This window comes from Rattus norvegicus, chromosome 15 (genome assembly GCF_036323735.1).
Source record: "Rattus norvegicus strain BN/NHsdMcwi chromosome 15, GRCr8, whole genome shotgun sequence".
Lineage (NCBI taxonomy): Eukaryota > Metazoa > Chordata > Mammalia > Rodentia > Muridae > Rattus > Rattus norvegicus.
The window spans coordinates 86,916,133-86,943,834 of record NC_086033.1 but is presented as its reverse complement, the minus strand read 5'-3'; the positions used below and the strand labels follow the sequence as shown (position 1 = coordinate 86,943,834).

The following is a 27,702-nucleotide window of genomic DNA, read 5'->3' as shown; positions in this document are numbered from 1 at the left end:
TGTGCGTGTGCGCGTGTGTGTGTGTGCGTGTGTGCGTGCGTGTGTGTGCGTGCGTGTGTGCGAGTGCATGTGTGTGTGCGTGTGTGTGTGTCAAGAGAAGGTATAAACTCTCAGAACCCACAGCTAGGTCTCTTGACATCACAAACTTGATGTGGTGACGAAGGACCTGGGTTTATATGACACCGAACCATTCTCACTATTTGTATTTTTAGGTGGCATAGAGACACAGGGAAACAATCACTCTCTGCTAATTAGAAGATTGAGCTTCTACAGTTTGAAATTTTAATTCCAGGGGCTGATAGTGTGTGGTTCAATGGTAAAACAGTTTGCCTAACCCAGATTAGTCCCTAGGTAAGTCCCCAGTGCTATAAATTAATTAATTCAAATTCAAAGTAGTTTTTTTTTAAATCTACCATGTTTTTAATGTAGCAAAATTAAAAACCGCCATGAGCCCAGGTGTGTTTTCTTCCTAGAGCGACCCACCGTTTCATCCTGCCAGTTAGCACACAAATGGCTGTGTTAAGATGAACTTCCAACAGTATAACGCCTTCAGATTCTTGATACCTTAACCCCAAATGCGTATGCTCTAAGATGAAGAGACCGGTATAGAATCACAATGCTTTTATCACATCTAAGCACAGTCTCATAGCTCATAAGCAACATTTCCCAAATATCCCAAGAATATCGTTTGTTACAGTTCCCCCCTCAAACCATAATCTAGGTGAACACGTAAGTCATGTGTGGTTAATCTCCATTAATCCAGACACACTGGTCTTTAAAAGCAGCCTTAACATGTACTTGGGTACCAAGTCAATTTCCTAACACCATCACCCTGAAATACGCCCTTCCTGATAAGCTGTCCGAGTGTAAATACTCGGACACTTCCAAGTGAGCTGTGGTCTCCGGTTGAATCAGACCATCTGGAAACATGGTTCACTTCCCGGGCAAACCATCTGGAATATATTCATAAGAGCACATACTTTCAGGTCCAAGAACTGAAAAGCTATGTCCTAATTCCATTTTCCTAAGAAATCAGAAATTTCATCTTCAAGGAGCAATATACAACAGAAAGGTGGAAGAAACCGTGAGAAGAGTTGAGATGTTCAGTCAGTGGGGACAGCGAGACTCAGCCTTCTGTGGAACAAAGACAGCTCAGAAACCAAGGTGACACCACAAGGAGGCCCCAGTTTCACCTGCCATCAATACAGCATGAACCCCTGGAAGGGGTCTGTGAATCACACAACCAAACCCTGAGGAATACAGGATGGTAGAAAAGAATGTGCAAAACTTAGTTACTTCTGTTATTCTCTGTCTGACAAATATACTCCCAATTCAAAGATTACCGAAACCTGTCAAGAACTTTCACAGGCAGTCTTCTTTCAAAACTAGACAGTGTAGGAGTCACAAAAAAAAATTAATAAATTAAAAAAATCTATTTCTAGCCTTTTAAGTTGCTGCTGTTTTATTTAGATTGTGGTTTTGGTTGTTTGAGCAGAGTCTCACTATGTAGGCTTGGCTTACCTAGACTCACCATGTAGACCAGGTACATCTCAAACTTAGAGATCCCCGATCCCCCTGCCCCCTGCCCCCTGCCCCCTGCCCCCTGCCCCCACCCCTGCCCCTGTCTCTGCCTCTCCAGTGCTGGGATTAAAAGTGTGTTCCATATTGCCAGTTTGGTTTATGGTCCCAGCAATTATATAAAATTCAGTATATATTTAAAATAATATTTTATTTATTCTTAAAACGTTTCATACACAAATGCAATGTTTCTTTATCATATCTACTCTTTGCTTCTAGGCCCCGATTTACCCCAGGATTCCCCCAACAACCCCCCTGCAACATTATGTACCGCATTAAATGTCTCATTATCATTTTAAAAAATAAATTGAAGAGCTAATAATTAATCTCCTCCCATCTATATTATTTTAGTAGCAGAAAAACGTTGGTTACTCTCAAAGTTACCATTTTCTTCCGTAAGTTGGTTCAAACAACATTGAAAGCTCAGATATCTAAGCCATATGTTCAAAAATGTTCAAAAAGTGTAGGTGGAGTGGGAGAGAAGTTCTATTCAGCACATCTACTCCAGGCACGGCAGTGTTCATTATTTAATTCATTCCTTATAACATATTTAAATTGGGAAAAATACACCAGATGGTTCGATGTAAATCACAGTGATGTTTTCTGAAAGTTAGATGCTATCTTTTCTTCATTTTTACAGTTAAGAAAACCAAAGGTAAAGGACCCCAGGAACTTTCAGCCTGAAAGGGCTGAGTGGGAGGGCGGGACCGGAACTCAGGGCCTGCTGACGTCAGAGCCTGTGCTAACAGCGACGAAGCTGATTACTCAGAGGCACGTCCTGGAAATTACCTGTGTGTTCTATGTCCCTTCATGTCAAGAAAGACTTAGGAAAAATAAAATGGCCGCAGTCAGATCCTGGTCTGCAGTGTGCATCCACTTTCCTATGAGCAGCATCAGAGCGTGAACTTCAGGGAAACCCAGTCCTTTTAAACGGCGTCTCATGAACGCGTTAACACTTTTCCAGGGCAGAAACAGCAGCACAGAGGAGCGCAGTCCACTGACAACGGCAACCAAGATGTAGAGCTTGCAGGACAAACCCCACTGTGGTGCCTAGTGTCATCCTCCAGCTGCCACATGGTGTCACGCCATCCAGTAGCACGGAGAATGCAGCACCATCTGCCTGCAGTGGGAGCTTTAAGGTCTTAGCTGCTGGGACTTTCTTTAGCCAATGCTCTCAAGTTTAAAATCTGAGCGGATTAACAGAAATATTGGACTACAAAGCTTTCAGCACTTCCAAAATGAACTTTTTTAGTTTGCAGTGGTAACTCAAGTACAGAGAAAGGAAAGGAGAAAACTAAGACTGTTTGATCGCTAACCCAATTTGTATTCACCTAATGACACTTGAAAGAGAATTATAACTCACTACACTGACATTACTGGTCAATTTCTCATTAAAACACGGAACGGCTACATCACTCATCCAACTGCTTTATGCCTATTAATTTGAAGTTAGGAATTTGATTCATACTTCCCCAAACCCCCCTAAATCTGAGGGTGCAAGAGCAGCAGGCTCCCAAATCTTCATGGTTGATTCTAGCCCAAATCCACAGTAAATGGCTATTGATACTGTTAATGCAATAGGGGGGCCTTTACCACACGGAGCTCAGCCATGAAGCCTTCAGCCTGCCCAACACTGCACCTCACAGTGGACAGACAGACAGCAACATAAAGATCTCCACTCTCGGGGGCTGGAGAGATGGTTCAGTCAGTACAGTGCATGCAACACCGGCGTGAGGCCTGAGATCAGATGTCCCAGCACCCACATTAAAAAGGAGAAACACCCCTGCAGCTCTGGGAAAGCAGACAGAACAAACCCTGAGGCTTGCTAGCCAGCCCATATAGCCAGATTCCGTGGGAAACGTTTATTCATGGGGAGGGGAGCTGAGAGGGCAGTAGAGACAGAGAAAGGCAGAGAGAAAGAGAGTAGAGAAGTGGAGAAGTAGAGGCCAGCCATGAGCATGTGGGGGGGGGGGTGGAGAGAGATGGGGAGAGAACAAAGAGAGAGAACAGAGCGCAAGAGCAGGAGCAAGAAGGCAAGAGAGCAAGAACAGTGGATATTAAGGCCATTTTGACCTCTAACCTCTGCCTCTGTGTACGTGTGCGTGCGTGCGTGCGTGCATGTATACATGTGTGTGAGGTGTGAGTGTGTATGGTGTGAGTGTAATGTTTTTACGTGTGTGCATGTGTGTACATGTGTGTGTGAGGTGAGTCTGTGTGGTATATCTGTGTACACATGTGTGCACACGTGTGGTATGTGTGTGGTGTGTATACATGTGTGTACACCTGTGTGGTGTTTGGTGTGTGTACACATGTGTGTGGTGTATGTATATACACGTGTATGTACTGTGTATGTGCGGGGTGTGTGTGTTTGGGGTGTGTGTGTGGTGTATGTGTGTGGTGTGTGTGTGGTACGTATATATGTGTGTGTGTGGTGTGTAAGTGTGTGGTGTGTACATGTGGTTTGTGTGTGGTATGTATGTGTGTGATGTGTGTGGTATGTGTGTGTGGTATATGTGTGTGTACAATGTGTGTGTGTGTGTGGTATGTGTGTGTGGTATATGTGTGTGTACAATGTGTGTGTGTGTGTTTGGTGTGTGTGTGTGGTGTGTATGTGTGTGTGGTGTGTATGTGTGTGTGGTGTGTGAGTGTGTGTGTTTGCGGTACATAAACAAATACACAAAAGATACATGAATATCATTCTGAGACAGGAACATCGTGATGGTTTTCCTGAAGTCAGAAATCTGTGAACTGAGCCATAGCTAGAAGGTAGTCAACTTTAGATGAAGTTGATAAGGTCATGAGCATAAACTTAGACCTGAGAAGCACCCGCCAAGGATTTACTGGCTGGAGACATAACCTACCTCCATTGGTCCTATTTGGTTGCTGATCTGGAGTTTGGGCTTGAGGTGAATAATACTGTGGCTGCTGGAAATTATTTGAAGGGAAATACTGGGAACTGGGGCTCCTCCTGCAATCCCGAATGCTGGAGAAAGTCTGTGAGTGGGGGATGCCTCTTTGGAAGGGTGAACACCTCGGAAGTCGGGGCTGAGGTGGTGGCAAATGGTCGAATTCTTCCTCGTCCTCCAGGCTATACCGATCGTACTCTTGATCACTGCACGTCCCCTTTTTCCCTGAGCTCAGGGAAATGGTGGAGCTGTTCCTGGACACAGATCCTGAAGTGGAAGCACAGTCTTGCCTGAGGCCTAGGGAGACAGACAGTACTTCATGAGGCAGTTCACAGTGACCAGCATTAAACCGCAATTCCTGTTTTTATTTTAAAATGACAATAAGTTACCCATACAAGGATACATTTTGTTTAAGGTCATTAACGGCCCCCCATACACAAACAAAAATTATTTATCTATCAATCACATTAGGTCAGTCAGTGTTGAAAAAATTATCTCCCCGTGGCTGTGAAGATCAGATCTACCTGCTTCGGCTCCAGAAACCATTACCTGTAAAATCGTCCCAATTATCCCTTTTCAAGTTGGAAGACAGTTAGGAAGGCAGAGTTTAGGATGAAACAATCATCATAACCACAAATTCCTGTGAGCTAGAAGAATTACACCAACCAATTCCCTGACACAGTAAGGTTCCTGCTCCCTCTACCAACGCTCAGGGCTAAGAAGAAAGTTTAAAGCCTGAGGAGCAAATATTTCCTAACAAAGTCATCTCTCACCTTCTTTTATATTACTAGCTATGATTTCTTCAGAGCATGATTGATGTTTCAACACCTCAGTAGTTTTAGGCCATCCTAGAGAGCAACCACCCCAAAGATAGACACGCTGTCTTTGTTTTTCGCTATTATGAGTTATCATAATGCAGCTTTTCATTACTAACATTGCCCGTAGCCAATTTTTAAAGTAGTCTCTTCATGGCTACTTAATGTATAAAAATGACATCAATCTTCCCTCACATTTTAGACTAAGCACTAATCAATTCACCATCAATGATACTAAGTAACCGCCTTACTCTTAGATATGCATCTAATTCTCAGATCTCCTCTAAGTATCACTGAGTGTTTCATAGTACTCTTGACTGATTGTAAAATGAGGAAGCTGGTATGTTTAACAGTTCCTGCTGTGCTGGTCTGAAAGAGAATCCCCAAACAAGCTGGTTCCTGTTTACTGATGAGTAATGCTTTCTCACGTGACATCACACGCTTCTTTAAGCATTCATTACTGAAGGGCATCTAAACACATTCCAGCTGGAAACTGGTGATCTAAATGAGAACTGCCCTCCTCCAAAGGCTTCCCCATTTGAGCACTTGTTCTCCGGTGGAGAGTGCTGCTCGGAGACATTTAGGAGCCGTGAGTCCTGCTGAAGAAGTACCACTAGCTACCAGCCTTGAGAGTTCACAGCCTTGCCCTACTTCCAGTTCACTCTCCTGCTTCCAGTTTGCTGTGAAAGGTGTGATCTCTTGGCTTCCTTCTCCTGACACCATGCCCGCTGCTTGCTGCCATACCTGCACCATGCCACGGTGGACTCTCACCCCTCTTTAACCGTAAGGGAAATAAACTCTTTCTTGCTTAAGCAGCCTGTGCTTATGGTGTTTAACCACAACAGCAGAAAAGTAACCGATAGAAGCCATTGCAAATAAAGACGCAGAGAACGTTTGCGTGTTCATTTTTACCTATTGCTATGAGAGGAATGTTCGAGAATGCCTACAGTCTCCACAGATCAATGTGATGCTGAGAGTTCCCCTAACACCTACAACCTTCTTCAGCACTTAAGGAACATTGTAACTCTTCTTCTACAAAGGAAGCTGATACAAAACAAAGAATCCACTTGTCTGCCCACTCCCTGGGAAAAGTGCATGACTCTCCACCACTTTATTGACCATGTGGGGGCCTTGTGTCTCCCAATTAAGAAGAACATACTCTCTTCTTGCAGACGAGCCATGATCTGGACGTCAGTAAGGTCCTGTAACTTGTAGCCCATGGATATAGAATCATCCTCCAACTCTGAGGTACTCAGCTCACTGTCGATAGATGACTGTGGACTAAGTGGGGAGCCCCTGGAGGTATAACCTAAAACATAAAGGGAACATGTTATTGTTTATGGAAATCCTTAAGTGTACGTGTGTTATAACTCATATACAAGTAGCATTTTTCTTGTTCACATGTCACAAGAAGACTGACATATCACCGTTTGACAAGCAAAAAATATATCTTTACATGTTTACAAATTAGAAGCATAAAACTATTTATTTACTTTTTTTAAAATCCAACCTCTAGAATGAAAGCAAAATCATTCTAATATAGTCTACTAGAAAATTAGTGCCATAATCCAAGGGAGTGGTTTTTGAGGATACACACACATATGCTAAGAAAAAAAAGATCATATATAAATATTTATGTATATAAATGCATACATGCATACATAATTAATATGAATATATGTACTTTTAATGAATAATCAGATGACTATCTCTGTCAACAAGTTTAATTTCACAATTAAATCTAACCTACTCCATTTTTAATGGGCAGACACAGTAGTGCCATAAATGGAAAACACCATGCATAAAAGACACTTTGTGCAAAATCATATATACAACTTCATAATTTAGACCAGTGAGCAATCACAGGAGACTTGATACCCAGGGGAAAATAATCAATGAGCTAAAGAAAGGAGCCTGATTAAAGTATTATTGTGATGCGTTCACACCAATGCCGGGATGAAAAAAAGCAATGGTGGGACTCTAATCTGATAAAAATCCAACACCACCATTCCTTCTGCTGAGGCCTGGATTCAAACACCTAACAGAAAACAAACTCTAGAAAATGACATGAAGTCATGCAATCTTGAAATCAGTAAAGAAGTACCTAAACTCATACCGCATCCATGCCAAGCACTTAGAAACGCGAACCTACACGTGTGCTTTCGCTAAAGAGGGCAAGCGATCAACCAAACACGACCTAGCCAAGCGGTAAACAAGCACATGGACGCATGCGCTTTCCGTACTCAGAGGAAGCGTGCGGCATAACCTCCAAGATACTGGGTCACCCTCGGGCTTTCCCGCGGCAGATGGACGCGTGCGTCCTGTTTCACCGCTAAGTAGCAAAGCAAGCAGCTAGTCAGGAACTGAAACATTACCTGTTCTTTCGGGTGTTAGTATTGCTTTGTTGGAGGTTTTAGAGGAGCTGGGAGTACTAATGCCATTGCTATAAGGGCTGAGTCTTGCAACAGGGCTATAAGGGAAAGCCAGGGAGGCAGGTGAAGAGAAGAGACTCCGCCATCGGCTCGCTGTCACGGAAGCAAAAACAGCAGCAGTTAGCACTACACAGACAGACGCTGGTTCATCAGAGGGTAAAAAGGAGGAGAGTTGTTTTGGGGTATTTTTTGTTTTTGTTTTTGTCTTGTTTTCTTTTGTTTTTAAGAAAATTAAACAAAGCAACTTTTCATATGTTAACTGACTTCCATTAAACATGTAAAAACAAGCCATTTATGAGTTAGGCACCATTCATGCAACTACTGAGAAATAGCAAATCTGCCTCGTTCTGATTAAATTCAATATAAAAATGGAAAATTGAAGCTTCTACGTTAGAAGTATTTTCCACTTCTGAATAAAAATGTAGTGTTTTGTGGTCACATAAAACCAACAATATTGAAGGGGATAAAAAAAAAACTTGACGTTTCTAAAAGTTTGAGGACATGTTCTTATTATTAAACGTCCAGAGCCCTAAAAATTGTTTGGTCTACTTTCAATGCAGTTAATTTCGGAACATACTGATCAAAAACTCTTATACAGATAAATCTAAAGAGACAGAAGCAGTCAGGAGTGCCTGCTGCTCTGGCAGAGGCCCTGTGCTTGCTTCCACATGGTGGCTCACAACCCTTCATAAAGCCGGTTCTTCTGGAAGAGGTTCGGAGCTCCACGAGCACCAGGCATGCGTGTGGAATGCATGCAGACACACAGGGAAAAATATTCACACAAATTAAACAAGTCGGTCCTTAAATTCTGATGTAGAAATTTGGCTTTGGATTGCAAGACAAACTCAGAAGGACTACTGTGTTTCCAAGGGCCCTGGGTCAAAGACAAGCTTTGGGGGAAATGTTTCTGCACCATGGAAAGCTCTCTGCATGAACACGTCAAGACAGCGAATTTAGACCGTATTGGTAGAGACCACTAATGATTGCCTTTCTTTTATAAGAATCTGTAGACTTTCTGCAAAGAACAGATATTGTGCATGTGAGTTTTAAAGGCAGATTATCAGATTAATTTCTTCATAATACTACTTTGATACAGAACTGAAGAGAACACAAAGGAAATGTGCCTACAGTCACCACGTAATCTAATTCTTCAGCTACTGCACATATACTGATCGGCCTACATCCCCCTCCTCCTCCTCCTTGTTAATTTTACATTTTAAATAAAAAAGACGGGGTGAGGATCTTTAGTGGATCACAAACATCATTTCCTCTGTCTTCACAGCAGACAAATCACTTTAGTGGTCAAAGTGTACGTCTGCCAAAGGCAGACCCTAGACAACACCGTAAGCAGAAAGAAGAAAGCAGTTCGTCAGTCGGTTTTAGATTTCGCTTTGAAAAAATAATGTAGTTTACACATTCTAAATGTTCTGATATAACTTAAAGTGAGAAGAAAGAGGAAGAGGAGGAGGAGGAAGAGGAGGAGAGGAGGAGGACAGGAGGAGGAGGAGGAAGAAGAAGAAGAGAAGAAGAAGAAGAAGAAGAAGAAGAAGAAGAAGAAGAAGAAGAAGAAGAAGAAGAAGAAGAAGAAGAAGATGACGACGACGAAGAGGAAGAGGAAGAAGAAGAAGAAGAAGAAGAAGAAGAAGAAGAAGAAGAAGAAGAAGAAGAAGAAGAAGAAGAAGAAGAAGAAGAAGAAGAAGAAACAGCAGCAGCAGCCCCCTCTCCTAAACCCCAAACTCAAAACAAAAAGACCAACCCTACAAAGCACCCAGGGCCTTTCTTTGGTGCCTGATAAAGAGCATCCACCCAACACTGAGAAGGGCTTGAAGTGGCCCCTGGGATGCCGGGGAGATGGTGGATGGGGACAGTCAAGCAAACAGTAAGCTGGAGGAGTGGGATGCTGCAGCTCCTTGAAAATCCCATTAAGGTCACTTAAAGGAGCAGAGCCTTAAGAGATGAGCACTGCTTCAATTATGTAAATATGACTTTACTCCATATATAAGTGAGGAAAGCCACTCTATTCAGAATCCACAGGTTGCCTGAGAGATGGCGTCATAAGGTCTGGTTCCTAACTGACACAGGCGCTGTGAGTCTCATATTTAACTTGTATGTCTGTGCTTCAGCAGTTCTTACTGAGCCAGAGCAGGCACAGACTCTCAGAACTTGACCCCCCACACCCCAATATACCACAAAATTGCAGCTAGCACACATACCACGTGGCTGTTCTTACCACCTTCAGTCTCAATCACAGGGTCTCTGGCTGCCATTACAAATTCTGTGTATAAACAACAAAGTCAATAGTTCTTTGTGACTGCTAACTTGGTTGACAGACAATGATATTTTATAGGAGTTTGATCGTACGCCAGGCAAATTACAATGACTCCGTGTTCTCACCCACAGATGCAGGGGGACAACACATCACAAGTGAACAGCACTCATTATTCTGCACAATGAGTACAGTGACCCAGCCTTCTTGCACAATGGCACAGTTATTGTGGCCATGACAGCCAGATCACAGCTAGATACAGAGAACATCTATTGCAAGAAAGAGCATTCTATATTGCCTTTCAGAAAGGAGCTAGGCATTTAGGGAGAGGGAGGAGAATTATTATAGAGGCCATCTCACAAAACAATGTTGCTCTATCAGTGCCCACAGTTACGATGTGGGGGAGAAGGGAAGGGAGCAAGAGGCGGAAGGGTTGTTTCCTCTTTGGTCCTCTTTGTGGAGCTAACAATCCGCAACAGAAACAACTTTCTAAGTAACAAACAACACAGAACATTTCAAGGGGCAGTTTAATGTGGCCAGTTTGGTTACTTCGGGATTTGCTGTGTTTGTTTTTTCTCAGAACACACACGGGCTTCAAACTCCCTATGTAACTGAGGCTGGCCTTGAACTCCTGGCCCTACTTCTATGGGCAGAGTGCTGGAATTACAAGTCTATGCCATCACACCCAGCTAACAGAGTGGACTTTCTTTTTTTTTTTTTTTTTTTTTTTTTGGTTCTTTTTTTCGGAGCTGGGGACCGAACCCAGGGCCTTGCGCTTCCTAGGTAAGCGCTCTACCACTGAGCTAAATCCCCAGCCCCCAGAGTGGACTTTCTTAATACAAAGATGTTAAATTGTTAGGTACTCAGAGATGCCCAAAATGACCCTAAGAAGAGGAAGACAATCTTCCCCAAAACAGGCGATTGGCTCCTCCATGATGATTTTCCTTCTCTCCTATTCTATAAACAGGGTTAGCTGTAGGAAACGCTGGACATGACACGAACTGTGCTTCTTCCAACCCCTTCCGGGAGAAAAAGTCGAATGTGCTTATTTTCTGGGCACCTTCAAGTTTTCAAATTTAAAATAAACAGTAACGAAATTATTTTTATACTTCTTGTCCATAACTACAAGAAAAAGAAGTCCTACACAAGTCCTCCAGTGATTACACTAAGACAATCATGGGAAGATATCAGACAGTTGTTGCTTTCGGAAAGAACTTACAGGTTCTGCACCCCGCTGCAAACCTTACTGTGTGGATGGAGGACGGAGAAGACCTCAGAAGCACTGACAGACCTACAACCAGTGTTGCCTAGGCTCACAAAAAATAGAGGGAATATTCAGATTTCACTGTCTCTGCACATTATCAAGCTCAAACTGAAGAATTAACATGATCTAATTCACATGTAAGAAAAACGTGATCTAATTAAAATCTCAGTGATCATCCTCAGAGATCAGTTCTACATTAAACAGAGTTCAAAAACCAAGAAACATGGGGCTAGGGAGATGGTGCAGGGCCACTCTTCCTGGGACCTGAGCTGCGTTCCCAACCCCTATACCAGGTGGCTCACAACCACCGACTCAGCTCCAGAGGATTTAATGCCCCCTTATGGCTTCCACAGCTTAGTGCACATGGTATACAATCACAGACACCCACACGTCATATAAATAAAGAAAACAACCAGTGCATTCAGTTATTCCATAAGCCACTATTTTCATATTGTGCACTCAGTGGAGAGAAGCTCCCTCCTGGATGCTTTAAGTCATTTGGGATCTGGTTGAAGGTAGTACACACAACTTAAACCAGATAAACTAGTACCTACCTACTTTAAAACCAGCCCACCGTTCCCAACTTGGCAGCTACACTATTTTATCCAATACCTGAAACTTAAAATAGCAGTGTTCAGTATAATGTCTTTGAAGACAAAGTTGAGTATAATTAGACATTTCAAATCAGTAATACATTCAGTGGAAGAAACACTTCCCCACACTCATAACTAATTCACTGAGCTTAATCAGTATTAACCCTGTGATCCCCCCCTCCCCAGCAATTTTTATATTGGTGAAGATCTGTGACTGGGAAAACCAACCTGTAAAAATTAGCTAAGGGGAGGGGGTCATTGTTTAATGTGTACAGTTAAAATGAAAACACCAGCCAGTTGGCAGTAAACCGCACAAAAAAACCCAAGCAGTCGTCCTCAGTCTAGGAAAGCAAACATCTAAAATCTTCAAGAGAGCCTAGACCTTCAGTCCCTATGCGTACGCTGTGTCGGTCACACAGCATCTGTGCTGTTTAATCGGGCGGGGTGTCCTCGGAGGGCAAAGCCTTGATCTTTCTAGGAACATCTATCTATCTCACAGTACTCTTCTCATTTCTAATCTCCACTTTACCCTTCCCCCTTCTTACTACACTCTCATGTACAAGGCAACACTGCAGCACACAGACACTACGTCAAGTCCTAACCCACCAGTTTCCTAACCACCCTCAGAGAAACCGTGTGACCTAGAGTCAGTGTCACCCCAGAAGGGCAGAGTGATCCTGCTCAAACAGGCTTTCTAAAGGAGCCTAGCACTGGCTCCTCCAAGTTTACACACACCCACTTTTAAAATAGGTCATGATTTTGTGACTTTTTGCTCATGGCTTCTCTTCTTGACTAGCTAAAATATATTCTCCATCCTTTCCTATAGTAGCCTTGTGGAGCTGGCCAACTGTCATTTCAATATTTGTGTGCAAAGTCTAGTGCAACTCTGGCCAGAGAGAGAGAGACAGACAGACAGGGGGTGGTGGGGAAGAAGGGAAAGAAAAGAAAGAAAAGCTGCAGAATGATTCAGACCATCACTATTTACAAAAGGCAACCAGAGCCATTCAGTATTTGCCAAGAGATACAGAAAGCACTGAAGGTCAGTCTCTAGTGGCGACTGACTCTTCCTCATAGAAACACATTGGAGATCCTCCTGCTCCCGGGGGCTCACGCTGGGAAGCATGCTGGGCTCTTATGCTCCCACCTGCCTTTGAAAATTCATTTCTCCCTCCACTTGGGCAGGCACCCACTATCACACTGTAAAGTACCAGATGCCACAGACACTGAGATGAATAAAATATGGGGATGTTCACCCTCCTTCCCACTCCAATTTCTAAAGAGCAGCTATTGCAGAAGGGAAGCAGGCAGCAGGGAAACAGGAAGTACAGTGAAGCACAGGGAGAATGGGAGTGAAGCACACGCAGAATGAAGCTCGCACAGTGAGGAGAGTTTCCAACAGAAGACATGACGTTTCAAAGGGCCCTTGGCAGCGGAGGAGGAAGCTTTGTGTGGCAAAATGCCCTCCTGGGATGGAGAGCACCAGCAGAGGTGCAGAGGCATGGAAGGGCAGTATCCAGCCTTGAGTTGCAAGTGTTCATTTAGGCCATGGCTGAGGGCACACGTGAGATGGGCTGGCTCTAGACGCATTGGTAGGACTGGGGAAGTCACGAACTCTGGATATGGACATGGTTGCAGTCTGACTTTGACAGGGAGAGAGGCGAACTAGATCTGTATTTTATGACGATTGGCATGCAGATGAGCTAAAAGCACACAGACTGACGACTGGGAGGCTTCCCCAGCAGATTTAGGGAGACGCTGTCCTCACTAAAGCATGCTCAGAACACCCGGTCAGATGGGCACAATAAGCTATCACCTGAGCTGCGGTGGAGCTGTCTACTACCCAGGGAACATGGGAGTGGAGGAAGGAAGAACACGTCGTCACACCACCCACTGAGACGAAGGCAAGACATACATGTGAAACTGAACTGAGCTCAGCTGAGGTGGCTGCAGGACAGGCCCACCTGTTAGGTACCTAGTACAGACTTAGCACTCAGGAGTGGACAGCAGACAGATGCAGAAAAGTCCAATAAGCAGGTGCTGGATGGAGGGGGACACGGCCATGACTAAACTCACGTGAGAAGACAATGGATTTAAGATAAGACTAATTAAGAATGGATATTTGGAGCCAAGATCCTTAACCCAAGAACTCGAGAGACTGAGGCAAAGGAATTCACATGAATTCCATGAAAACTAATGGGAAAAGAAGTTAAAGAAAAGATATATGGAGAATCAGTCAAGGAACCTGAGAAAAGCCACCTTGAAGGACAAAGGGCTCAAAGAAAAGATGAGTATGAGACAAAAACACAATAAAGCAAGACAAAAGAATAGTAGGGAGGGGTCAGTGTGGGAGCCACAGCCACTGTCAGAGGGATGTGGCAGAGGAGAACTAAGGGAGAGGCCAGGGCAACTCAGACCTAGTGAATACAAATCACAAAGCAATTCGGGGACACAAGTGCGAACAGATGGAGCAGATGGGGGACGGAGAAGGTCTTTAAAGAGAGCTTGATTACAAAGAGCGAGGAGAAAGGTGGCTGGAGCTAGGAAGGGCTCATGGATAAGGGGAAAGGGGGTAGTGTGTAGGAGTAAGGGCATGCATGAGTTCACAGAGTGAAGAGAACAGACCGTGGGGGTGAGGGAGCACGTGAAAAGGGAAGGCAAGTCTGCTAATCAGGAATGGCAGAGAGGGAGGGAAGGGGGGCAGCTTTGGAGTGGAGCCTTGGAAAGTAGGAAAGGAGCTCACAGGAGATGGATGTAGGTCATAAGGACCTGTCAGGTATAAACTAGGGAGCAATAAATATTGTGAGGAGCAGAGGCTGGCATAAAGGGTTTCCCATAGCAATGGTGCTAGTTTCAGTGCTGATTCAAGGACTTTACACACTCTAAACAAGCCCTCTACACTGACTCCTCCCCTAACACACTGTAACAACAGTCTGAAATGACTGCCATGGATGACTACACCCCTGACCTGATACACTGTAACAACAGTCTGAAAGGACTGCCATGGATGACTACACCCCTGACCTGATACACTGTAACAACAGTCTGAAATGACTGCCATGGATGACTACACCCCTGACCTGATACACTGTAACAACAGTCTGAAAGGACTGCCATGGATGACTACACCCCTGACCTGATACACTGTAACAACAGTCTGAAATGACTGCCATGGAAAATTTAAAAAAAAAAAACAGCAACAACAACAACAAGAAAAAAAAAAAACAGCTAACCATGGAAAAGCAAAGAGATTTGTTTAGAAAATGTTTTTTAGCATATCTTTAGAAAAATATTTTTATAAGTATCAATAAGACATCTGAAGATGTTATCAAGTATCTGTCTTTTGATTCTCTTCAAGATTTTTATCTGATGGGCTCAGGTTTCTATGGTTGATATTTGGTAGACACCCTGTTAATGGGAGTTGTCAAAATCCATAAGGGAAATAAAGCAAATACAAGGGACCGAAGATAACCCTACTATGATTTCAGATGCCTTGGGTAAAAGTAAAGACAGTCACACAGGAGTCTAGAAGACAACTGTCCATCACAGATGACAACAAACAGCCCGGGAGCCTTTTTTTTAAAAAATAAAGAAAGCACCAACTAATAAACAGCCCAAAAGCCCAGATAACATATAATATATATATATGCACATATACATAATATACATATACACATAATATATACATTATATATACATATACACATAAACAAGGCTATGTGAAAGAGAACCTTCACAAGCACACAATGAAAGTTGAATTTAGTAACATACTCATGGGCTATGAAGTACTCTTGATTTTCTTCAACCACGTAAAAATGTGAAGACGCTCTCTGTTTATGGCCATCTCTGCCAAAGCCAAAGACATCCGGTTTTGCTAACACCACAGTTAGCACACTAACAGCTTTACAATATCTGTTTTCTGAGCCATGCACAGGGAGGGACCACATTTCCTAGGTCAGATCCTCGGAGTAACCGTGAGGGCTGACTCCGCCCAGAAAAGCAGGTAGGCTTTTTTTTACCTGCCTCCACGCCCAGTCCCCCAGTCTCATTCACAGCTCTGCAGCAGAATGCCTGGCATAGCTCCCCCTTCCTCCTTGCCCACTGCTCCCCTTCCTCTTTGCCCACTGATCCAGTGGACTACACAGCTCCCACCCTCCTAACGGCACTCCCGTGGGAACCTACAGGCCTTCTCCCCCTGTGGAAGAGAAGCCTGTAGGCTGAGGACAGATCTCCCCAGTCTCATCCTCAGTGTGCAGCAGACCTTCACTGGGCCCTCTCCTCACCTCCTGACCCCATTCCCAGGGAAGTAACTACACATGTCCTGGTAGAACACCCTGCTTTCCTTTATCTTGTAAAGACACCCCCCCCCCCATAGCTCCCACTCCATTCCTAAGTTTCAGGTTCAGAAACACATTTTACCTAGAACCCACAGGGCCCAGACCTATCGGGACCCCAGAAATTTTTGCTACAGGGGACATACAGCCACCACACTCTCCTAAAAAACCAGAGTGGAAACAGAAACCAACAAACAAAGCCCCCACCCAACAAGGATAAGACTAGATATCAGCACCTAGAATATCAATCTTTCTGGTCCCAGATGCCTACATGCCATTGTAAAAACATAATCAATAAACAGCCAGGGCAACAGGTCTCTGCTAGAGTCCAGCAACTCTACCACAGCAGGTCCCGACTGTCCAAGGTAAGTGAAGCACAAGTAAAAGACCTTAAAAAACAGCTTCCATAACTATGACACAAGTGTTAGGAGGAAATGAATAAAAGCGCTCACAGCGGGTTGGGGATTTAGCTCAGTGGTAGAGTGCTTGCCTAGCAAATGCAAAGCCCTGGGTTTGGTCCCCAGCTCTGAAAAAAAAGAAAAAGAAAAAAAGAAAAAGAAAAAAAAAAGCGCTCACAGCCTGAAGGGGAAATAGAATCAATAAAGAAATCCCAAGCTGATGGAAATCTGGAAATAAAAGAATTAAGAGCTCAAACAGGATCCACATAAGCCAGCTCCACTGACAGAAAATAAGAGATGAAGGAGAGAATCTCAGCCATTCTAACACAATAGAAGAAATGGGCACAGCGGTTTAAAAACAAAAAGTTAAACCTTAAAAACTCCTGGCACAGAACATCCAGAAAATCTGAGACTATGAGAAGAACAAATCTAAAAAGATTATGGATAGAGAAAGGAGAAGGCGGCTCAATGGTCTGGAAAATATTTTAAAAAAATATGGAAGATTTCATTAACCCAAAGAAGTAGATCCGCCAAACAGACTGGACCGGAAAAGAAAGTTCCTTCAGTACATAATCAAAGCACTAAAAGAATATTAAAAGCTGTGAGAGAAAAAGAAAATCAAGTCCGGACATATTATAAGGGCAGACATATTAGAATTATACCTGACTTCTCAAAGTACCTGAACAAGTGTGTTGAGGACTATGAGAGGCCAACACAAATGGCCCAAACTACTTACTGTAACCAGGAAACTTTTCACTTGCAATAGATGGAGAATATAAGACATTCCAAAATAAAACCAAAATTGAGCAATGCTTACTTACAAACCCAGCCCTACAGAAGGTGCCAAAATGTAAAGACCAGCCTACAGCAGTCAACTACACCCCAGGAAAAGTTGGGAATAACCCCAGATGAGTAGCGTCACGAGAAGACACACATTCATCAGCAGCAAGATGACAGGAATCAATCATCACTCACAGAAAACTCTCAATATCAAGGGTCTCAACTCCCCAACAAAAAGACATAGACTGACAAAAGGGAATCAAAACACAGGACCCTGCTGCTGAATCCAAGAAACACACCACAACAGACATCACCTCAGGGTTAGGGTTGGAAAGGTTATTCCAAGCAAATGGACCTAAGAAGCAGGCTTTTGTAGCCATTTTAATATCTGACACAATAGATTTCTAACCAAAGTTAATCAAAAAAGATAAGGAAGAACATTATATACTTACTCAAAGGAAAAGTCCACCAAGATGGTACTTCAATTCTTAACCATCTAGAGCCCAAACACAGGGCACCCAAGTTTGTAAAAGAAACACTATTACCACATAAATCACAATTGACTGCTGTTCATAGATTGTGGGAGACAGCAAGACTCCATTCTCAGCAACAGACAGGTCATCCAGACGAAAACTAAACAGAGAAATGCTAGAGCTAACAGACATACAAAAGGACTTAGCAGGTATTCACCGAACATTTCACCCAAGTACAAAAGCACAGACCTTCTTTGCACTTCCTCCAAAACTGGAAACACACTTGGACACAAAGCAAAGCCTCAGTAGACCCAAGAAAACTGAAATAACTTCCTGCATCCTATCATGGATTAAAGTTGATATAAGCAAATATACAAGAGAAGGCTTACAAACCCATGGAATCTGAACTGCTCTCTACTGAATGAAAAATGGGTCAAGACAGAAATTAAGAAATTATAAATTTTCTAGAGTTGAAAAATTATTATTTTCACAAAACAAAATTTAACCATTTTAACAAAATTTAATAATTCTTAAATTAATTAAACTAACTAATTAATTTCATAAAACAATATACCCAAACTTATGAGACACTATGAAAGCACTTCTAAGAGGCAAGTTCATAGCACCAAGTACCTACATGAAAAGCTGGAGAAACCTCACACCAGCAAGTTAACAGCACACCTGAAAGCTCTAGAACAAAAAGAAGAAATACCCAAAAGGAGCAGAGAGCTAGAAATCATCAAACTCAGATGAAATCACTAATATAGAAACAAAAGAAAACATACCAAGAATCAATAAAACAAAGAGTTAGTTCTTTGAGAAAACCAAGATGGACAAACTCCTATCCAAATTAATTAAAAGGCAGAGAAAGAATTTCCAAATTAACAAAACCAAAAATAAAAAGGGGAACTTACCAACAGACACTGAGGAAATCAAGAGAGTCATAAGGACATACTTTAAAAATCAGTACTCCATAAAATTGGAAAATCAAAAAGAAATGGATCATTTTCTCAATAGATATCTCTTACCAAATTTAAATCAAGATCAGATAAGCAATTTAAACAGAACTATGATCTCTACTGCAATAGAACCAGTCTTTAAAAGTCTCCCATTCAGGGCTGGAGAGATAACTCAGTGGTTAAAAGTACTGACTGCTCTTCCAATTGTCCTGAGTTCAATTCCCAGTGACCACATGTTGGCTCACAACCATCTGTAATGAGATCAGATGCCGTCTTTTGGTCAGTCTGGGGAAAACAAACAAACAAACAAAGAACAAAAACAGCTACAGTGTACTCACATAAAATAAATACATAAATCTCTAAAAAACAAAAAACAAAACAGTCTCCAATCTAAAAGAGCCCAGGACAGGTAGTTTTAGCACAGAATTCTACCAGACTTTCAAAGAAAAGTTAATGCCAATACTACTCAAATTATTCAAAATAGAATCAGAAAGAGTATTTCCTAATGCATTTTAGGAGTTCACAGTTAATTCTGATACTCAAACTACACAAAGACCTAGCAAAGAGTGTTACAGACTAATTTCCCTTATAAGCAAAGATCCAAAAAATACCCAATAAAATACTTGGAAGTCAAATCTAAGAACATATAAAGATCATCCACCATTATCAATCAGGGATGGTTCAACATATGTATATTGATAAATGTAACCCACCATAAAAACAAACGGAAAGATAAAGAACATATGATCATCTCCTTAGGTGCATAAAAGTCCTTGATAAGATTTAATACCCCTACATGATTAATATCTTGGAAATATTAGGAATAGATACGAGGGACATACCTCAATATAACAAAGGCGATTTACAGTAAGCTCATAGCCAACATCAACTTAAATGGAAAGAAACTCAAAGCAATTCCAAGAAAAGGATGTTTGTTCCTCAATAAGCATTCTGTATAACACTTGAAATCTTAGCAAGAGAGATAAGACACCTGAAGGAGATCAAGGAGATACAAATTGGAAAGGAAGAAATCAAAATGTCATAACTTGCATAAGGGATGAGGGTATAAAACCCTAAGAATTCATCAGGAAACACCTACAGCTGACAAACATCTTCAGCAAAGCAGCTGGGTATAAAATTACCCTCACAAAAATTAGTGACTTTCCTATATACAAAAGAATAATGGTCCGAGATAGAAATTAGGGGGGAAACATCCTTCACAACAGCGTCAAAGAACATAAAATATCTTAGTGTAGCCCTATCGAAGCAAGTGACAGATTTGTATGATAAAAATTTCAAGACATTGAAGAAAGAAAGAAAAGAAGATCTCAGAACATGGAAAGATCTCCTGTGCTTATAGATTGGTGGGATTAACATGGTAAAAATGGCCATCTTGCCAAAAAGCAATCCACAGATTCAATGCAACCCCCATAAAAGTTCCAATACAATTCTTTTCAGATCTTGAAAGGAAAATTCTCAGCTTCATATAGGAACACACACACACACACACACACACACACACACACATGCACACACACATGCACACAAACTCTCACGCACACCTCAAAAACAACAGGATAGCTAAAAAAGACAAGAAATCCTGAAAAACAAACTACAGAAGTATCACCGTCCCCAACTTCAAGTCATAGTACAGAGCTCGCATAACAAACCGGCATGGTGCTGGAGCAAAAAAAGACACAAACATAAATCCACATGCCTAGGGACACCTGATTTTTGATAACGAGGCCAGAAATACACAGTGGAAAAAAGACAGTATCTTCAATACATGGTATTGGTCAAACTGAATGGCTCCATGTAGACCAGTGGTTCTCAACCTTCCTAACACTATGACCTTTAAATACAGTTCCTCGTCTTGTAGTGACCCCAGCCATAAAAGTACTTTTGCTGCTACTCCATAACAAATTTGCTGTTATGAATTGTAATGCAAATACTTTGGGAGACAGAGGTTGGCCAAAGGGGTTGTGACGTATCGGCTGAAAAACACTGATGTCGAAGAACCAAATAGATCCATATTTATCATCTTGTACAAAACACAACTCCGAATGGATCAAAGATATCAACATAAAAACCAGACACACAACAGCCTTGACTTCGTTGGCACAGGGAAGGTTTTCTGAACAGAAGAGTGTTACCACAGGCGCTAAGATCTACAATTAATAAACGGGGCCCTCATGAAACTGAGAAGCTTCTGTAAGGCAAAGGACACCATCAATCAGACAGCAGCCTACGGAATGGAAAAAGATTCTTACCAACTACATTAGTGAGAGAGGGCTAACATCCAAAATATATTAAAACAAAACAAAACAAACTCAGGAAACTAGATATCAAGAAAGCAAACGACCCAATTATGAGCACAGATCTAAAGAGGGACTTTTCAATACGTGAAACTCAAATGGCTGAGAAACGCTTAAATGTTCAGCATCCTTAGCCATCAGGGAAATGTAAATTAAAACTCCTTACCCCTAACAGAATAGCTGAGATAAAACAAGTGACATTCATGCTGGAGAGGACGTAGAGTAAGAAGAACACCATCCATTGCTAGCTGTACCACTCTTGGACACACACCCAAAAGGACACTTGCTCAACCATGTCCACTGCTGCTCTTTGAATGACACCCACAAATGAGAAAGGACCTAGAGCCCCAAACAGAAGAATGAATGAATAAAAAAAAAATGTGTTGCAACAGAGTATTACTCAGCCATTTAAAAAAAAAAGCACCACAAAAATTGCAGGCAAATGGATGGAAGTAGGAAAAAAAATCATCCCAAGTGAAGTAGCCCAGACCCAGAAAGATAGATATGGTATGTGTTTGCTAATGTGCAGCTATTAGTTGTAAAACCGATGGTAACCAAGCTACAGTCCACAGAAGTACGAGTGTAGGGATAGAGTAAAGGACCAGTGGGAACAGACAGGTCTTGTTAGGAAAGGGAAATAGAATAAACAGATATGGATGGAGGGACAGCATGATCACCTGGGCCATGGGAGGACTGAGGAAGGGAAGATAGGGAAAGACAGCTAATATTAATGGGCCATTGGGGGACAGTATGGAAACCGAATACAGTAGAAACTCCTGTGCTGGCTACAGTTCTATCAACTTCTAAGTAAAGGGAGCCTCCTCCTTGGTAGACTTAGCTGCAGGTCAGCCTATAGGGCATTTTCTTAATTAGCAATTCAAGGCCGAGAGCCCAGTCTATTATGGGTGCCATCTCTTGGCTGGTGGTCCTGGGTTCTATAAGAAAGCAGGCTCAGCATGTCTGAGGAGCAAGCCAATCAGTAGCACCCTCTATAGCCTCTGCATTAGCTCTTGCCTCCAGGTTCCTGCCCTGTTTCGAGTTCCTTTCCTGGTTTCCTTCAATGGTGGACTACAATGTAGAAGTGTAAGCCAAATAAACCCTTTCCTCTCCAACTTGCTTTTGTTTCACCGAAGCAACAGAAATCCAAACTGAGACACTTCCTAAAATATACACATATGCAAACACAATCTAAGTAAAATCATCAAATAATGGGCAAGACAAAGTCCCAACTGGCCATCTCTTGTCACAAAATGAAGCTCCTTTAAAAAAAAAAAAGATTGATTTATTATTATTATGTTAAGTACACTGTCGCTGTCTTCAGACACACCAGAAGAGGGCATCAGATCCCATTACAGATGGTTGTGAGCTACCATGTAGTGGCTGGGATTTGAACTCAGGACCTCTGGAAGAGCAGTCAGTGCTCTTAACCACTGAGCCATCTCTCCAGTCCCCAAAATGAAGCTTCTAATACCAGGATTGCACGACATTCAATTGAGTTGTTGGTCAAATGGGGCCCCACAGAAACCTTCAAACAACCTGGGCTGTTGACAAGACTGTACAGGTTGACCTCTTACCTAACAGAAAGATCCATTGTTGAAGAGAACATCTACATAACTCAATGAACAGGGATATGTGGAACTGATATCTACATAGTGCCTTCACCCCTATATTCCAACATCTTTGGGACAAAACACCAAGCCAGCCACAAACCAACTAAAATGGCATTATTACCTGCAAGATATGCTAGGGAAATACAGGCCCAAAGCTTGTGAGAGTAATCAATCTATAGATGATTTGACTCAAGACCTACTCCTCAGGATGGAAGCCATACCCAACTCTGCATGGGTGACCAAAACCCAGAGACTACATAGCCCAGGGACCCAGGGTGAAACCAAGTAATGCTGGTCCAGTACCAAGAAAACTGGCGTGTTAATGACTCCTAATCTCACTGTGCTACACTCACAGATCAGTGCCAGCTCAGCCAGCATCAGACATGCTCACTCCCCTTGCCACAGAGGGGAACAAATACAGAGACCTACAAACAGACATTACACAGAGAGTGAGAGACCTTGGAACACTTGGCCCTAAATGGGATGTGTCCATCAAATCCCTCCCCTTAGCGCTCGGGAACCCCATGAAAGAGGAGGCAGAAAGAATGTGAGAGCCAGGGCATAAAGGAGGCCAGGAGACCGAGGCCCTCTCAATCGACTGAGCAAAGCTCATAGGAACTCACAGAGACTGACGCAGCACGCACGGGGCCTGCATGCGTCTGCACCAGGTCCTCTTATCATCCGTGTTTATAACATGGTTTCCAGTTTTGTCTTTTTATGGGATTCCTGAATATGCAAATGAGTGGATCTCTGATTCTTGGGCCTTTTCTTGAGCTCTTTCTGCAGTTTTTGTCTTGTTCAACTTCAATATGATAGTATTTATTTTATTTTTAAAAATGAGTGGAATGAATGAACGAATTCCTAGCCACTAGGGTAAAGGTTAACAACTGAACTGTTCTTTATAAATCCTGGGAGTGGGAAAAATCAGTTTTCTCCAGTAGAAAGTCGCTGGGTATGCAACCATCCCAGCATAGGCTTCACATTAAGGAGCAGTTGACCAGCATTTAATAGATTCCGCAGTTTTCTGTGGCTTTTATTTGGTTACAGTTTGGTAGGTTTTTATTTCTTTGGGGGGTGGTGTTTTGTTTTCTTGGTTCTGGAAGAATTTGGTTGCTGTACTGGAGGTCTGTCTGTCTTTTTAAAAAAGAACTTAAAGTTGGATGGGTAGAGAGGGGAAGAGGGTCTGGAAGGACTTGGGCAGAGGAAAATAGGACCACAATGTATTTAAATTTAAAATTATTTAAAATAAAAAATACAATAAAAAGAGAAAAGGAAAGAAACAATGAAGGCTGATGAGAAGAAACCAAACAACAACAAAAACCATGTGTTCTGCTTCAGGGGCTCCCTAGACAATCTAGGCTCCTTTCAAACTCAGTGTGTAGCCCAAGCTGGCCTTGCATTCAAAATCCTCCCACTCCAGCCAGTGTGCTAAGATCACAGACAAACAGCACCACACCCAGCGAGAAGACGTCAATTTTCCGTAAGAGGATGTGATAAAGGTTAACAGACTAAAGGGATGTAGGGATGAGAAGACACCTGGGTTCTAACTCCTCCCTATCACTAGTTTCTCGGCCTGAGCAAATGACACAATACCCTCAAGCTAGTAGGTTCCTGTGTGGAAAAAAGACAAGTCTGTGGGAAGGTGATAAGACCATGGTCTATACAGTATGGAAGTATACCGTGCATATGATTACCTCACTATAGTGCACTTCAGAAATGGAAAATTCCTGAGAGCTGTAACACACGCAGTCTACATCCCGAGGAAAGTGCTCTAAAAACCAGGTAAAGCAAAGGGTATCTCTGGGAATTATCTTCTTTCTCTGCTTTTTAGTGAGTTAAAACTAGAGCCTTCTTACAATGATAGGCATACATTTTACTTTATCCAGGCAATTTCATAGACGCATTGGTTTCCACAGGTGTCCATACCTTGGAAACAAGCACTGGATTGTGTCTGAGCCTCTGGCAGTTTCTACAGGGGACATGCATTGGCTCAACGCCCACTCAGGGAAATTTAGATGGTGTGAGTGAGAATGGCCACTATGGGCTCCTGTATCTGCACGCTTAGTCATCAGGGAATGGCACTACTTGAGAAGAATTGGGAACATGGCCTTGCTGGAGTAGGCATGGCCTTGTTGAAGGAAGTGTGTGACTGGTTATGGGCTTTGAGGTTTCAAAAGACCCAGCCAGTCCTAGTGTCTCTCTCTCCCTGCTGCCTGTGGATCCAGATGCACAGCTCTCAGCTACTTCTCCAATGCCATGTCTGCCTACACGCTGCCATGTTGCCTACCACAATGACAATAAAATAAACCAAACTATAAGCAAGCCCCAATTGAATGCTTTCTTTTATAACAATAGAAAGAGGACAAAGACAGAAACCAATGCTCTAAATGCTGTATTTTAAAAACAAAGATGGTTTCTTCAAAACCATAGGGTCCCCAAAGTGACTCAAACAACATTGTTCATTGTCACAGTCCTGGAAGGGAAAGGGGAAGTACGGCCAGGATTATATACTTTCAGCCCTTTCTGTTTTATTCTTTCTGCAGTGAGAAGTTGGACCTCTACTTATGCCACACAAAGGGGACCAACCACAAGGCCTTTACTAGCAGTGAGAGCCTAGTCTGAGAACAGTGAAGGCCTGAGAGGCCTTACTATTAGCTCTTAATACTTTTAGATATTATAATCTTTTTTAAAACATCTTTTTATTATGCCACAAATTACTAGAACATTTATCTAGATCATAGCATTTTGATCTACACCCATAAACCACTAGGACAGCAAGCCTTTCATCTCTGTAGACAATCCCCTCCAGTACAAAGACCTTTAGTGATCATGTGATTCCTTTACAAGCCTTCACAAATGCTCAGAGTACTCAAATATCTGGAGGACAAAAGAGTTTTAAAACCATGATGAAGGTTGTCTTTTCTTGTTTCACTCTTGTAAATTGACCACACCAAATGAAACACCAGCTCCAATATGTTGGCTCTGTTGAGCTGGTTCCTGCCTAAGGAGCCCCCTGGAGAGGCAGCATCTGGTGTGTGGTTTATCTGATCCACTCTTCTCCCTGGGGAAACCTAAGCAGCCTTTGTCCCTTCTTCACAGCACCCCTAACCTGATAAACAGACAAGGGGGAACCAGGGAGGAACAGAAAGCCCTACAACGACTTTGAGGGAGGTGTCCATGCTGTACTTTCCTTAACATGCACAAAATGAAAGAGGACCCAAGTGTCCGTGCCTGTTGATCCTGTGTAGGGAGGCAACCCAAATAACTAGTAAAGAGGTAGAAGTCATCTCAGCCTTATGTAAACAGGGCTGTCCATCATCCTACCCAGGCTTCTCAAAGTGTCTCTAGAAATACCAAGGGCTAACAAGTTCTAATTCATTTGAAGTATGACACATCTAATTATCTAAAAATCACTATGATAGGTATGCGTGAAGATTTATGAGCCCAAGACATTAAAGGACTCTGTATTCATATTGTGATTTACATGCCACCTTTTAAAAAGTCTAATAAAAGTTCATTTGCCTAGACAACTGATATGTAGAGTTAATCAAAGGAAGTTGCTTGCGATACTGAGATAAACTTTATACATATTTGGGGTGAAATTAACAATGAGCTCATAAAATATTTATTTAACATGAGCTATGAAATTCAATCAAGTTTAATAAACTTAAGGTGTATTACTTAACAGCATGACAGCATTTCACAGAGATCTTAAGATCCCTATAGCTATTCCTTAACATGGAATTTGGCAGATGGATTGTTTCCTAGGGCCTAATGGTTGTCGTAGCTGAGCGGTTGACATTCCCGGTCATACCAGTTAAATGTTAGCTCTTTTCTATTCCTCTGTCCCTGAGCATCCTCAAGGCCACGTTTGATCACTGTGTCCTTCTGGATAACTTCACCACACAGAGCTATAGTTTATAAATAAAGACAGTGGGGAGGGCTGTAGAACTCATGAACGAGGTCTCTGTGAAAGTTACAACTCAACCCCAAACCAACAGGGACGGAGGGTCTAGTGTCCTGCCACAGATCTGATGCTGTCACACAGGTACCAGGCAGCTGCTTCTCCCCTTAGCTACAGCCACAGCATGAGCCATGCAGCCAGCCGGGGAACAGCGATGACTACACACATGCAGACACCACACCACGTACGTCTCAAGGGAGAATGGGCCAGTCATCTCACCACTGAAGAGAATGGAGTCCTTTCCATTCCCAGAGGGACGTTAGCTCACAGCACTTGTAAGGTACCTCACACAAAATGAATGGTTCATGGTGCAGGGAGAAAGCCATAGAAAAGCATGGCAAAGGCCCCCAGCAAAAGAGATCCAAGGTTTTCAGTCCTCCATTCCCAGTCTCCTGGGCCAACGTGCTCGTGCACTCAGGGAGACAATGTACATGCATTCTGTTCCCGTGGCCTGCGGACCACTCGTCCCAAGAGATGACGGGAAGTGAATACACACATTCGGAGTTTCCATCAAGGGAAAGCATCTGACAGGAGTGTCTAAACTAAGCGTATTACCATATCTGCATGCAACATAGTAAGATACGCTCAAAGAGCAGAATGTGAGTCACTCTCTTTCCTCTTCTCACCTACAAGCACTTCCTATGCATTCTGATTGGAGACCGTGATAGAATTGTCCTATAAATATAAGCTGAACGGTGAGCACCGGGAACACCGGACAGAACCACCCAGTGACGGACGCTGCCAGACAGACAGCCACTCAATCGACATCTTGGTTATTTTACCTTAAGAAAGGAAAAAAAAAAAAAGGTGTGCCTGACTTCTAACCCAATTCAGACAGCATCTTGTAGCTTTTCCTGGTCAGTTCCGCCCCACCTTTGCTTTGAACCCCTAAGGGCTTCCCAAGGAGGCCTCAACTGCTCTGAAAGCCCTTCCTGAATCACCCATTTATTTAGAGCCACTCAGTTCAGGGTTTCTTACTCCTGTTTCCTACCAGCACTCTAACCACAACCACTGTGCC

At 42.7% G+C, this 27,702-nt stretch overlaps 1 protein-coding gene across 4 annotated transcripts in view; it reads right to left on the bottom strand.

The window, feature by feature from the left end:
- The window catches only part of Slain1 (SLAIN motif family, member 1), a 59,638-nt gene that overhangs the window by 13,279 nt on the left and 18,657 nt on the right, over positions 1 to 27,702 (bottom strand). For 3 of the 4 annotated variants that reach the window (NM_001393855.1, XM_039093535.2, NM_001014139.2), the window contains 2 exons: positions 6,459 to 6,608; positions 4,440 to 4,781 (listed from right to left, as the gene is read on the bottom strand). In NM_001393855.1, the coding sequence (NP_001380784.1) occupies positions 4,440 to 4,781; positions 6,459 to 6,608 (492 nt within the window). Of the gene's footprint in view, positions 1 to 4,439; positions 4,782 to 6,458; positions 6,609 to 7,674; positions 7,825 to 27,702 lie in introns of all 4 variants that reach the window. The other variant, NM_001393854.1, reaches the window with a different exon arrangement.